This window comes from Cygnus atratus, chromosome 15 (assembly GCF_013377495.2).
Source record: "Cygnus atratus isolate AKBS03 ecotype Queensland, Australia chromosome 15, CAtr_DNAZoo_HiC_assembly, whole genome shotgun sequence".
NCBI classification, from domain to species: domain Eukaryota; kingdom Metazoa; phylum Chordata; class Aves; order Anseriformes; family Anatidae; genus Cygnus; species Cygnus atratus.
In genome coordinates this window covers 1,529,165-1,542,050 of record NC_066376.1, presented here as the reverse complement: position 1 = coordinate 1,542,050, position 12,886 = coordinate 1,529,165, and the positions used below count along the sequence as shown (strand labels likewise).

The window sequence follows — 12,886 nt, the reverse complement described above, 5'->3', positions numbered from 1 at the left end:
GAGCGGGGCTGCGGGCACTCTGCCTCCTTCTGGCCCCGACAAAAGCTCTGTTAGAGCCCCCTCCAAATGCAGTCGGGCTTCTCCCCGTGAAGAGCCCAGGAGGTAACGCTGTGGCCAGCTCGGGCTGGGGTGGGGGCTGCGTTCAGTTTATCCTCACTTGCTCATTTCAGTTTACGATTTAAACAACAACAACAAAAAATACTGCTTTTGTGATATATTATCCCGTTCTTGTTAGATCGCATGTGTCATTGTTAGCTGAGAAAAGCATTGTTTAAAGTGCTGGGCAGTACATAGGAACAAGTAAACCAAAAAAATATATATACTTACGTCAATACATTCCTTGGGTTAGAAGAGCCAAGCAGCCAGCAACACGCTCACCCCTGGGCCGCCGCGCGGGGGGCGAGCGCTGGTGGGCGGCGGGGTGGGGTGGGGGGGTCCGCAGCGAAGCCAGCACGTTGGCAACCCCCTGCTCAGCGCTGACTGAAAGCGGCCCGGGGTGTCCGGCCCCTTTGGGTCGAACCGCTGCTCCTTACCCCTCCGAGCCTGGCTGGGCAGCAGGGTTGGCAGCTCGCCGCTTGCAATGTCCTTTGTTTTAAATATTGGTCTCTTTAAATACAAATAATACCAATTTCTGGAGGATAAAAGTAGCCAATACTGGAAATTAACTGATCTGGGTGTAGATATCATTTATCTATATCTATATATATTTATGCTTAAAAAAAAAGGTTAAATATCTTCTTGAAACCTGTAGCTTTCCTCCACAGTGCGTCTGGTCGGCAAAATCCAAGACTCAGTTCAAACCCTCAAGGCCAGGGGCTCCCCTCTCCCCCTTCCACCTGGCACAGCCAGCAAGGAAGGGGAGGTGAGCCTCGTACCAGTCACCCTATGCTGGGCCCCAGTAAAGTGTCCTCGTCACAGTCGCCCTAGGCGGTCTGCTTGGAGATGGGGCCGTTTAACGAAAGAGACAACTTTTTAATACTGCCCTACTGTAATCGATTTTTTTCTGCACGCTGACCGTAACCAGTGCCGTCTTCCCTGGCTGTCCACGAGGAAAGGCTCAGCCTTTTCCAATGAACCCTTGACGCTGGCAGCCACCCGTGAGGACGCCAGCACGCCCGACCCACGAGGCCAGGAGCGTGGAGGACGGAGGCTGCGCCAGCCCCGTCGCCGGCAGCGGCCCCGCGCGCCCCGCCAGGCACAGCCGGCACGGCGCGGCGCTCAGAAGCAGCAGCTCCCGAGGCTCCAGGTGAGCGCGGCGGGCACAGCCCGCCTCCGCAAACCCCTTCCAAGGCTCGCTCTGCCCTCCCGCAGCACGGCTACTTGACCGTCGGGTGGACCCTGTTCTTGGCCCGGAGAGGCCGCTTCTTCTTCACAGCCGGAGCCAGCGCGGCGTGCGCCTTGTGCGGGGGCAGCAGGGAAGCCGCCGCGCTGACGCCTCTGCTGGCGCGAAGGAGCCGGCTGGGCACCGAACCCCTGCTGCCCGGCGGGGCGGTGGGGGAGTGGGGGGACAGCGGGGCGTCCCGCGGGGGCTGCAGGTCCACGTCAGAGGAGATTTCGGGCGAGGGTCCCTGCTCTGCGCTGCCCGCACAGTACCTGCTGAGGACGTCCTCCGCCCCCTGCGCGTGCCTCTTCCTGCAGCGGCGGCTCTGGGAGCCCTCCAGCTGGTGCTCGATGCGGTACACGTCCTCCGTCACTTGGTTGACCCGGTCGAACTGGGCTAGCAGCATCTCGAAGAGGGAAAGGAGCCGCTGGATGTCAGCGTCCACCTCCAGGCTGTCGCGGGCGCTCAGCACGAGGCTCAGCCCGTCCAGCTGGCTGGAGGAGGTAGAGGCCCTGGAGCTGTCGGAGGCGGCGCTGGGCGTGGGACCCCGAAAGGACTTGGAATCGCTGGAGTCTCGGGATGGCAGCGGTTCCATCCCTTCAAACCTCACCTTGTGGCGGAACTGGGAGAGAAAGGGGTGGGGGAAAGAGGGGAGACGGAATTATTTCAGGAGCTGGCAAGTGGGAATGCTGTGGTACAGCGCACCCCAGCGACCTGGGGATGGATCCCAAAGAAAAATCACCTGGAACAACGGGTCTGAGACCTGGCAGCCAAGGCCACTACAGTGCCCCATCACTAAGCCAGCCCTTGGGCCTCTAGGATCTGCCCCTGCTCCATCCCTCCCCACCAGGAGGGCTGGGGGACCTGACTGTGAGCAGTGGTGGGAAGCAGCTGGAGGCAAAGCGGGGCTGAGGATGGAGGACATTGTTTCTCTGCAATAGCCTGCACCTTAAAGCCTGCTGCCAGAGCCCTTCTGCATAAGCTCTCCTGGGCTGCACTCACCTCCTTGGCTTTGCTGAAGCCCATCCACATTTTCAGCCTGCGCACGAAGAGCTCCACCATCTCGTAGTCCTGGGGCTCGAAGGCAGGACGGTACAGCTCAAAGTGCATCTCCCGGTAGCTGTAGACAAGCACCACGGTGAAGAGCCTCAGCACGATCCACACCTCCAGGATGATATAGCTGGTGCAGAACAGGTAGTAGAGGCCAGAGGACTCGGGCGGGCAGGCCCGGAGGTTTGTGCTGCCCCGCACCATGGCGAAGAGCAGCAGGAGGCTGCTGCCGACGCTGCGGAAGGACTCCGAGGAGGAGGAGAAAAGCTGCAAAAGGGACAGCAGAGATACAACAAGAAGGGATCAGTTGGTGGCACAGTGTCCCCCAACACTCACTACCCCATCTTACAAAGTCTTTGCCCTGCGGAGCCGCGGGGCTCTGCTGGCAGCTGCGGCACGGGGAGGGACAGGGGGGTCACACAACCCTGGGCAGTCCTTGCTCGCAGCCAGCCCCCTGCCAGGCGAGTCGGGGGGAGCAGGTACTTACCAGGAAGCCAAGCTGTGCATACGCCAGGAGGAGGACCACGAAGGCCAGCCCTGCAGCCGTCAGCTCCTTCATGGACTTCTGAAAGGTCTTCCCGAACACAGACCACTGCCTGACAAAGCGCAGCTGCTGGGCTGCCTAGGACCGAGGGAGAGAACGGTGTCACAACACGGTGTCACAACACATGCAGAGGGTGCTGCAAGATCTGCCCAGCACCGCAGAGCCTCTCCCTTGCTCTCCCTGCCCTGAGAAGAGGCATTACAGCGCTGCCTGCTCTTGGACCGCACACATGAACTTGTAACGGGAAGGCAGGCACAGCCTGCACGTCTGCTAAACCAGAGCCCACGGGCTCAGGACATGGGGCTGTCCGGTCATTAATGTGGAGGTGCAGACATCCCTGGGTCTGATTCCAGCCCCAGCTATTAAAAAAACAAACAAACAAAAAAAAACAACACCAACAAGAAACAACACATCCCTGACCAAAGCCCAAAGCCCACACCCCTGACCACATGCTGCTCCCAGCCAGCCCTCTCTGTACCTGCACGGTCAGGAGGAAGAGGAGGGAGGCAGCCAAGGTGCTGAAGATGGTGTTGAGAAAGGCCACCTGGTAGAAGTTGGTGAAGCCCTTCCTGTTATTGAGGTACTTGAGCCACTGCTGGTCAGCAAGGGTGGCCTGGCTGAGGTGCACCACCACGGTGCAGGTGGTGAGGAGGATGAAGACCCACTGGCCGTAGTTGCCCCACAGGGTGAAGTAGGCCCTGCCCTCCTTCTTGATGGAAAGTGACTCAGACACCACGAAGTAGACCACGAACATCATGAGGAAGACCTGGGGGAAGAAGGGAGAGGTTACCAGGGAAGGAGGGGGCAATACTTGCCTGCCAGGCTGCACCAGGAGACCTTGCAGCACCCCAGGACAGCAAAAGCCCCATGTACTAGGCTGAGATCTGCAAGCCTACCCCTGGAGCACGCTTCCTCAGTCCTCCCATGCCTTCCTCTCGCTCCCTCTGTCCTGCTCCCTCTTGCCCTAGCAGCGAAGCTCCCCAAAGCCCATCCAAGGCACATGTGGCACGGTGGCAGCGCCCAGGGAAGAGGGCTCTGCTTCCACCTGGCCCTGGCCCAGCCGGGGGAGCTTTAGTCTGCGGTGACCAGTGCTGCTTTTCTTGGGGATAGGCCCCCGAGCACCTCTGGGGTGACCGAAGGGGAGAGGGGCGCAGGGCGAGGCACCACACTGACCATCATGAGCAGCTGCAGCGTGACGCCGCCGCTGAGCCGCAGCAGCGGGAAGGGGCTGATGGTGAGCGCGGTGACAGCCTGGCCGGCGCCCAGGAACTCCAGCTGCAGGGTGATGGCAGCGTGCAGGTCCACGCTGGGGTTGTACTGCATCAGCTCCACAAAGACTGCCCGGCTCCTGCAGAGGGAAGAACAGCAGCTCAGGGGCCTGGGGCGACACCGACCCTGGGCTTTGGTGCCATCACTTTGTAGGGTCGTAGGTTCTCTCTCTCTCCCCAGTGGCACCCCCAGTAGTGCCCCTTAAAAATCTTGGTGACAGCAGAACATTTCCTTCGCCCCTGCCACACTTACATGTTGTCGATCCAGGTGTGCTGCTGAAGGTAATGCAGCTGAGCCCTGCTTTCCTCTAGTGAAGCCCCCAGCTCCTGGATGTAACCACCGGTATCATAGAAAGAGATGTAACCCCAGTACCAGACCCTGCAGAGGAAGAAGAGCCACGGGGTGAGAGCTGGAGACAGAACAGCCCTGGTGTGCTCTCCTACGGGCAGACTGAGCAGGTAGCTAAAGCAGGAGCCAAGTGCCTGCTACCACTCAAACTGCCAGCACGCAGGGGCCAGCATGGATGCATTCAGGAAAAGCCCCTGGCATTTTTGTGTTAACTTACTCTTTGCTGGGCTCAGGGGCTGCAGCTGACCTTACTGAGGCAAGGGCTGGGAACCACCCAGGGCACCAAATCACCCGAGAAGTTCCAACGTCCCCAGCACGTGGAGCAGAGGCACAGATAGCTGCGGGCTGGGCAGCTCCTTACCCGGTGAGGTCGGGCGGCGAGTAGGACCACGCGGCTGTCACATTCACGGCTGCCCTTTCCCAGCCAGCTGCATAGTCAGCCGTGGAGAAACTGGGCGAGGTGCTGCAGTTCTTCCCGGCAGCTGTGCCCAGCCCACGGAGGAAGTCGTGGGCAGTGAGCTGGCACTCAGCTGGAAGGAGACCAACACCGTCACCCACACAGCACCCCGGTGCGGGGGCACACAGCTGAGCTTTCACCCTTAGCATCTCCCCTCCACCCCCATGTCCTCACCCACACCTCCCGAAATCACACCAACCTCTCCCTTCAGTGTAAACCCCTCCATCCTCGTAACTGCCCCCAGTTCATTTCACCTCGGGTGGAAGGAGAACCAGAAGCAACTAATACATATGCTGCAAAGAGCGAAGTGCCTCCATAACCCCTGCCTTGCTCCACTCAGCACCCCACTGCATCCAGACCCAGCCATTTCACCCTCCAGGCAGTGCCACCCCCCCAAGCAGGTGATGGCAGGGCCCTGGGCTGCTGCCCCCCCTACCTTCCTGCAGCCGGAGCTGGCGCAGCCGGGCCGCCCCCAGCGTGGTGCTGTGGCTCTCCTGACCCGAGCGGTTGTTGTAGAGGTACGGGAGGAACACCTGCGACATCCAGACCCAAAACTGATCCGACCTGCAAAAGGGAACGGCTGTGAGAGGCAAAGCTCCTGGAGCAGCTCTGCTGGGGCAGCATCTGCAGGTCTCAGCCGTGATCTGGACGTCTGGGGTCCAGCTGGAGGGGAGGAGCTGCATTTTGGGCAGGTAACCTGGGCTGCAGGTAACTGGGCTGCTCTCCTCCACGTGGCCGGCCAGCACTCAGGGCGGTTCCTGCACCCGCTCTGTGAGCCATGCTCCAGGTGGGTGAGGAGAAGGGTTTTTTGATGGGCAAGACCTAAAGGTGAATGAATCCACTCGATGCTGACCCCCAGGGAAATCCTGGAGGCTTGGAAGGGACTGGCAGGTACCCGCGCCCCTCGCCCTGCTGGCTGGCCATCAGACCACCCTGAGGAGGGGATCGCTCAGCCCACCCCAGCCCAGGCTCTCTGCAGTTACCTCTTGATGCGGAGGAATTCGCTGCTGCCCAGCTGCTGCTTGATGGAGCTCTGCAGGAGGAAGGCCCTGCTGTTGCGGGTGGCATCTCCGTAGTTGGTAAGCAGGATCACCAGCAAGAACATCATGTAGATGAGGAAGTTCTGGCAAGCAGAGAGCAGAAAGAGATTGTACCCAACAGCAGGATGAGGTCAGGTCCCAGTCCTGTTCCTGCAGGAATCAATGCCTTCCACTGATTGCAGCAGGATCAGGCCCCAGAGTGTGCTGGTAATTCCCATGTGGGAAGCAGTTTAAAACAAAAGAGCCCGTGGCCTGGTTTTTTTTTTTTTTCTTCCCTCAGAGCGGCCAGCCCAGCGCCACGTTTCAGCTGATACGCACTGCACAACCTCCCTGCAGCAGCTCCTGTAGCTAGCAGCTCGGTTTATAAAAGCAGGTACAGGAGTTTCCCTTCTTTAAAGGAATGGCACTCAGTTAACAGTAGCTGGATGCTCTAAAGCAGCCGTGTATTCCCAGCACCAGTGTGGAAGGTAAGTACTGAATGATCTACAAAGAAACTGAGACTTCTGCTCCTAGGCGGGGACTTGTTATGTTTCACAAGACCCTGTTAATTAATTTTCTTTGTGCAAGTTGATGCTGCACACCTTGCCCTAGCCTCAAACACCCGAGTTACGGAGACAAACACACCAGCTGCTCCAAATCGAGGACACACGGCCACCCCCTTACAGTTCGGCTGTCCAGACACCTCAGATATTCACAGAGAAGATAAACATCACTGTCTGACTTCTAAAGATGGGAAAACTGAGGCAGAGACTGGACACCTGCACCTGCTAGCTCAGGAGGTCACAGATGGACTGGGAGGACCCACACAAGGACGGAGCTCAGCTGCTGGAGCCAGCACTCTACCTCTGCTCACCCCGGGCATCAGGGCCGTGTCTTACCTTCAGCATCCTGTGCAGCAGCTTGACCTTCCTGGCCTCCTCCTTGGCCTGGAAAAGGGCAAATCCCTGTGGGGGTCGGACTTTGCTGATCTTCTCAGAAACGTGCTCAACAAACGGGTGCTCCACCAAGGTGTCGTCTTCCTCTGGGTGCAAGCGCTTGGCAACCAGTGAGAAATAGAGGGCTTCCAGCAGCACCTGGGGACACCAGCACGTTGTGGGCTCGCAGAGCAGAGCTGTGACACCAGAACCACTGGGCAGCAGCTCCTGTTTGCCCTTCAGCGACAGGCACGACAGCTCAGCACCACTTTGTGGAGCAGCCAGACTGCCTGTTAAATGAATTGCCACCAGCCCCGCTGCCCCTAATGCTGCTATCGTGCCCACCCTCCCCCCTCTGCAGAATTCAGTCCCCTGTGTCTGATAAACACTTAATTAGTACCTGGACAAGATGTTAATTACAGCTAATACGTGCACACGTACAGATAAGAGATAAGTGCTCGTGTCCTCCCTTTTGTTGTCCTTACCTTCAGGGGCTCCCAGACCAAGAAGGATGCCAGGAAGCTGAATATCCCTGAGATAAGCCACATGAGGGCGACGCTGGAGGAAAAGCCTACCCCAATCCACACGGAGACCCCCGTGGAGGTGGCAAAGAGGAAGAGACTGATACCATGAGCCAGATAGGAGCACCAGGGGGGCAGCAAGCGCTTCCTAAATGTTTGGTCTGTGACTGGAGGGAAGAGAAACGAGAGCAACCGTCACTGCTAAAGGGCCCCAGTGGGCACAGGAAGGGCTGAGCACATCCCTCATCGCAGCAGAGAACCGCCAGTCCCGGGAGAGTTTGGAGGGATTGTCCCAGACATCTCCCACTAAGCACGAACGGGGACAGCAGCCTGAACCACAGCCAGCCCAGCACAGCAGCCTCCCATCTGCAGCAGTGGGGTGGGCAGCAGGAGATGGGATCCTGCCTTGGCAGTGGGATCAGCTCCCTGCTTTCCATTAGAGCCCCAGGAAAAGGGGCATGCCCGGCCTGGCTGGAAGTGCTGTGGGTCAAGACCTGTGAAAAGCCACACAGATCTGTCACAGTGGCTTCAGACTGCCAAGCCACCCTGCCCTGGGGCTTGCTCGGGCACAGCTTCTTTCACCCACCCATCTGAACCAGTGCCGGCATAAAGATACTACAGCCATTCATCAAGCTGATAAATGGAGGGATTTTAGCAGATCCAGGAGGATTTACTCCAATTCTCTCTGCTGCAGCCTGTCCTAAGGAGGCAGTGCCTCAGGAAGCCAAGAGCTCACTACCAGAACTGGTGCTTAGCTTCTCCATGGGGCCTGTGCAGGGCAGCCTGGCACTTCCCACGCCCCAGGCCTGACATCCCGCTCGTGCAGCCCCAGCTGGCTGGCTGCTGTGTCGCATGGTCCTCTAGGAAGCACCTCTTTTCCTCTGCTTTGTGGGTTGGTTTGAACTTTTGTTGGCATTTGGCTCCTTTTCCCCCCAGGCTATACGCAGAGACCCTCGCTCTGCATCCTTGTGCTGGATGAATGAAGGAATTGGTGGCTGCAGGGAGCTGCAGAGAGCAGAGGAACCGGAGAAGCTGCGAGCTGAGCTTCCCCAGGGTGTATGGCAGGGGATACGACAGAACGAATGGTGTCCTGGGGTCTGCTCGATTCAGGCCCCCAAACTGGCAGGAAACAGCAAACACACCCCTGCTGGGAGCAGCCTCTCCTAACGCTCTGCTTACCTGCCTGTTCCTCACAGCCGTGCTGTGTGCCAAGGCCCCTGCCCGTCCCCAAAGGCCCCTGCCCGTCCCCGAGGGCCCACGGTGCTGCCGCTGGGCACAGCCCTGGTACCTGTCCACGTCGACTTGGCCGACCTGCTCACTTCCCGGGGAGGGGCTGCCATGCCCTGGCCTTTGTCGTTCAGCTTCTGCATCATGACAGTCTCCACCTTCTCCCCGAACACACTGGAGCTGCCGAGGCAAAGGGGTGCTGTCAGTGAGCTGTGCGGGTGCTGCGGTGTCAGGCTGTCAGCAGCACAGCAGCCTGGGCCAGGCAGAGGCATTTCATACGGCAGCAGGCTCAGGCTGCCAGTGCACTGACACTGTTCTGCCTTTTGCAGAGGGCTGGAAGACTTTCTCCTCCCTTGCCCTGCTGCTTTGTGCTGGCTATCTGGCTGTGAGCTTCCAGCCTGACCAGGCAGTGCCAGCGCCCCAACGCAGGGTGCTCTGGGCACGGTAACACACTGGGGATTCAAACCCCCTCCCCAAAGTGGCTCCCCGGCACTTCATCAGCAGCCCACGAAGCTCTGGAGACATTTCTCCAGCCAGGGCTTTAGGGGATATGCCAGGTGGCTCCTGGAAGGGACGCAGAGCCCTCCTGGAGCCCAGGCTGTGGAGGCTGCAGGCATCACAGTGACACACTGACTGTGTGACAAGGCTGTCCCGGGGCTTCACAATGCCATGAAGCCCAGCTCAGCTCGCTGTGGCTGCGTGCAGCAGAGCTGGCAGGCACAACACCAGCAAGGGCAAGGACAGGAGACACCGGCTCCGCCTGCCTTGTGGGGGTGGCTCCGCTCCCCCCGTACTTACAGGCCTGAGATCAGATCTGTTTCAGCCCTCATGTATGGCCCCAGGTCCTGGGAGTGGGAGATGCCACTAGCTCCATCTGCTAGGATCTGCCGTATGAGGTCCTCATCTGGGGAAACAGAGCAAAGGGCATCAGCAGGAGCACAGCACGCAGACCCCCGCCCCGGGAGGGTTCTGAAATCCCCATTAAAAGATGTGATCCCCTTATTCTGCCTTGCAAATTGAAGCCAGCCTGGTGGCAAGCTCTGCTATTCTGCTTCCCTGGAGCTCCCAAGCACCAGATCACTTCTCCTGCACCTCCCTGCAGCATTCCAGCCCCGGCACAGAGCAGCGCTGCTCGCACCCACCTGAGGCAGAGAAGTATCGCGGCTGCCCCTGGTGAACGCCAAGCGACAGGCTGTCCTCCTCAGCCGCTAGCGGGGCCTCGAGCCCCAGGTGGCGGCTGGCCCGGCCTCTCTTCAGCTTCTGGATGGTGTTGCCCATGATGGAGGGGTCGCTGAGGAGGTCTGGCCAGCTGAGCAGGGCCTCGCTGGAGGGCCACCGCACGAGGCTGCGGGAGAACAGAGCGCGGTGTGCAGTCAGCAGAATGGGGAGCACGAGGAAGGCACAGCATTAGCATGCAGGCCTGCCTGGCAGGGGAAGAGCTGCGGGAGCACAGCCCCATCTGCCCGCACGCGGCTGCGCTGAGATCTGCAGGGCTCTGGGTGACTGCACAGAACAAAGCTACCTTCCACCCCCTGGCAACAAGGAGTTACCGGCTCTGGTAAAACACAGGCCAGCAGAGCTCCACTGCCTGCGGGCAGCTGGCCTTTGAAGGCCCTCCATTCTCCCACCCAAAACAGTACATAAGCTGTGAAACATCAAGTTTCACATGTGCTAGCCTGCAGCACTGACAAGGAATACATAATTTGTGGGAGACTAGAAGAAAACAAAATTGAAATCCTACTTGTTCCATCCCCAGAAGCCCACTTACCTTTTGGAATCCTCCAAGAACAGATCTGTTTTGGTTTGCTCAGAGAAGGCCTGTGGAGGAAGAGGAGGCATTTCAGGGATGTGACACTGGCTGCTGCCTGGCCAGAACAGCAGGTATGCAGAGACAAAAGGCTGTGGCTCTCCCCACCACCAGTGGTGTCCAGTGGCACGAGTGCCTTAGTCCTGGCACTGATGGCAGTGGATGCAGCTGTGCGGGTGCAGCAGAGCGCACAGAGCCTGCGTGGCTTCCAGGCACGAAGCAGCTTACCTCTGCCCGCAGCCCAGGGAAGGTGGGGAAGGAGCTGTCGAGGATCGAGGAGTCCAGGTAGTTGTCAATCTCCAGGGACTGCTGGTCGGAGTGAGTCAGCGTGTGGTTGATGGAGACCTGCAGGAGACAGGAAGGCTTGAGCAGAACGAGGAGGGGCAGAGGTGACAATGTGCCTGGTGGGGCTGAGAACAGGCACGTCCTTCTCTGCCTCCCAGCTGCCTTGGGCACCATCCCACAGCCCAGTACCCTCTGGGCTGCACCCCCTACGAGTTCCCTAGAAGCTGCAGGGGTTTACAATCTCCTGCGGAAGCAGGGAGTGCTTATAGGAAAAAGAAATATCAGACACATTTGCTGCTCATCAGTCACTGAGCAGCTGGCTGCGGTACTTAATAAGGCTGTTAATTGTGTGTAACTAGTCATTAAATCCCCAGCTAATCCTTCCACAGCTGCCTAACCACAGCTCTGTTCAGGCAGCTGAATTTGTACTCAGGGCAGGTATTTCATTAGGAATGCTCGACTGAGCTTCTCTCAAGCTCCTACCAAAGCAGCGGAGGGTCATACCTTTCAGTGGCATTTGGGTACTTACCACCTACCAAAAACAAGATGAAGTAAGTGCCTAAATAGCTGTTAGAACCTACCCTTTTGGTGTCTGTCTGGGCATTGCCAGAACCCAGTATCACCCAGCAGATGTGTATGACAGTGATCTGTCCCTCTAAATAAAGCCAGGGGCTGCTCCCTGCTCAACAGGGGGGCAGAGCCCTGCTACTTCCCAGGCTGTGGCCATGAGGCAGGGCAGTGCAGAAGGGCAGCAGGGAGACAACCAGCTGAAGAAGTGATATACCACCAAGGGCAGAACATAGCCCCAGACGAGCAAACCTGACGAGCACACCCATTTGGACAGCCAGCAGCTACTCCTTCTTACCTTGCCACGAGCCATCCGGAAGAGAAATAAAATGACCAAGTAGAGAGGGTAGACCACCACGCTGGACACCAGACCGACAGCCACAGTGTCCACGTTAACAGGCACCAGGTTGGAAATGGCTCCGTTGCTGGAGAGAACCGAGAGAGATCAGAGATGGGTGTTAGCAGGAGCACTCAGGGTTGCCAGCCAAGCAGAGAGCAAGACAGAAGAGCACAACTGGGCATTTCAGGCGTGCAGGGAAAGAAATGGGCACAGGCTGTGCTAACAGATGGCACAGCAAAACCGGGCAAGGGGAAAAGCTGATCAGGCTCTCCTTGGTCCTCCATGATCCGTGTCCCGATCCCAAATTCTTTGCAAGGGGAAGGGCAGGCTCAAGGCCGCAAGCAAGGCAGCTGTTTGCAGCAGACATAAGGTCTGTCCTGCCCCACCTAAGGGGAAGCACAGGAGGAGGAGGTCAGGGACTGGGCAGAGCACAGCGCACCTGAGGTGTACGTTCCCCACCATGCCGTACCACACGGCGTTGGCACAGAGGAAGAGGAAGATGAGGAGGGAGCAGCAGGTGGCCCTCTGGACACGGGTGAAGCGGCTGCGAGGCGGGCGGTCCCACATGGACAGCCAGACGTGCTTCTCGAAGAATCCTCGCTGCAGCTCTGCTATGAAGATCCGGGAGAAGCTCCTCAGCTCTGTCTCACCTGAGCACAAAGAGAGACTTTCAGGGTCAGCAGCACAGGAGAGGGTACCCAGCTGGGGCTGGCACAGTCCCCCCTTGCAGGCTGATATTCAAAGAGTATCCCCACTGCACCTACGCAGACCTTTTTGCAAAGCTGGATCCCAGCCATGCCTTGTCCTCTAGCACAAAGGACCCAGCAAAGCATCTGGCTGTGCAAATCATCAGTGAGACAGTAGCAGCGTGCAGGCTCTATGGTCTCTCTGCACAGTCTCCTGCACGAGCCCTTCCTCGGTGCAATGGGAGCTGCCACGCTGCCCAGCCTCCCTGCCCTGCGCCCAGGAGCTGAGCACTCACTGGCAGCATAAACCTCTTTCTCCACCATGCCGTCATTCTCTTCGCTCTCCACGGACAGCCAGTCGTTCACCAGGAAGAAGTAGCTCTTGCTGCTCTGCAGGTCCCGCACGATGACGTGCTGCAGGTACCACGAGGGGCTGAGTCCTAAGGGTTAAGGGATAAAGAGATGTGTTTCACAGCAGACATCCCCTGTGTGAACCTGAGATGCCCGATG

General features: G+C 58.6%; 1 protein-coding gene across 1 annotated transcript in view; it reads right to left on the bottom strand.

Moving 5' to 3' along the window:
* Positions 1-1,316: 1,316 nt before the first annotated feature.
* PKD1 (polycystin 1, transient receptor potential channel interacting) overlaps positions 1,317-12,886 on the bottom strand; it is an 85,054-nt gene continuing 73,484 nt past the window's right edge. The window contains exons 28-46 of the mRNA XM_050713733.1: positions 12,673-12,816; positions 12,130-12,340; positions 11,649-11,775; positions 10,727-10,843; positions 10,460-10,509; positions 9,834-10,036; positions 9,490-9,595; positions 8,753-8,871; positions 7,429-7,631; positions 6,908-7,102; positions 5,973-6,112; positions 5,426-5,553; positions 4,894-5,062; positions 4,437-4,562; positions 4,089-4,263; positions 3,394-3,681; positions 2,859-2,993; positions 2,324-2,638; positions 1,317-1,943 (exon numbers count right to left, since the gene is read on the bottom strand). Coding sequence (XP_050569690.1) covers positions 1,317-1,943; positions 2,324-2,638; positions 2,859-2,993; positions 3,394-3,681; positions 4,089-4,263; positions 4,437-4,562; positions 4,894-5,062; positions 5,426-5,553; positions 5,973-6,112; positions 6,908-7,102; positions 7,429-7,631; positions 8,753-8,871; positions 9,490-9,595; positions 9,834-10,036; positions 10,460-10,509; positions 10,727-10,843; positions 11,649-11,775; positions 12,130-12,340; positions 12,673-12,816 — 3,578 coding nt within the window. The remainder of the gene's footprint in view (positions 1,944-2,323; positions 2,639-2,858; positions 2,994-3,393; positions 3,682-4,088; positions 4,264-4,436; positions 4,563-4,893; positions 5,063-5,425; positions 5,554-5,972; positions 6,113-6,907; positions 7,103-7,428; positions 7,632-8,752; positions 8,872-9,489; positions 9,596-9,833; positions 10,037-10,459; positions 10,510-10,726; positions 10,844-11,648; positions 11,776-12,129; positions 12,341-12,672; positions 12,817-12,886) is intronic.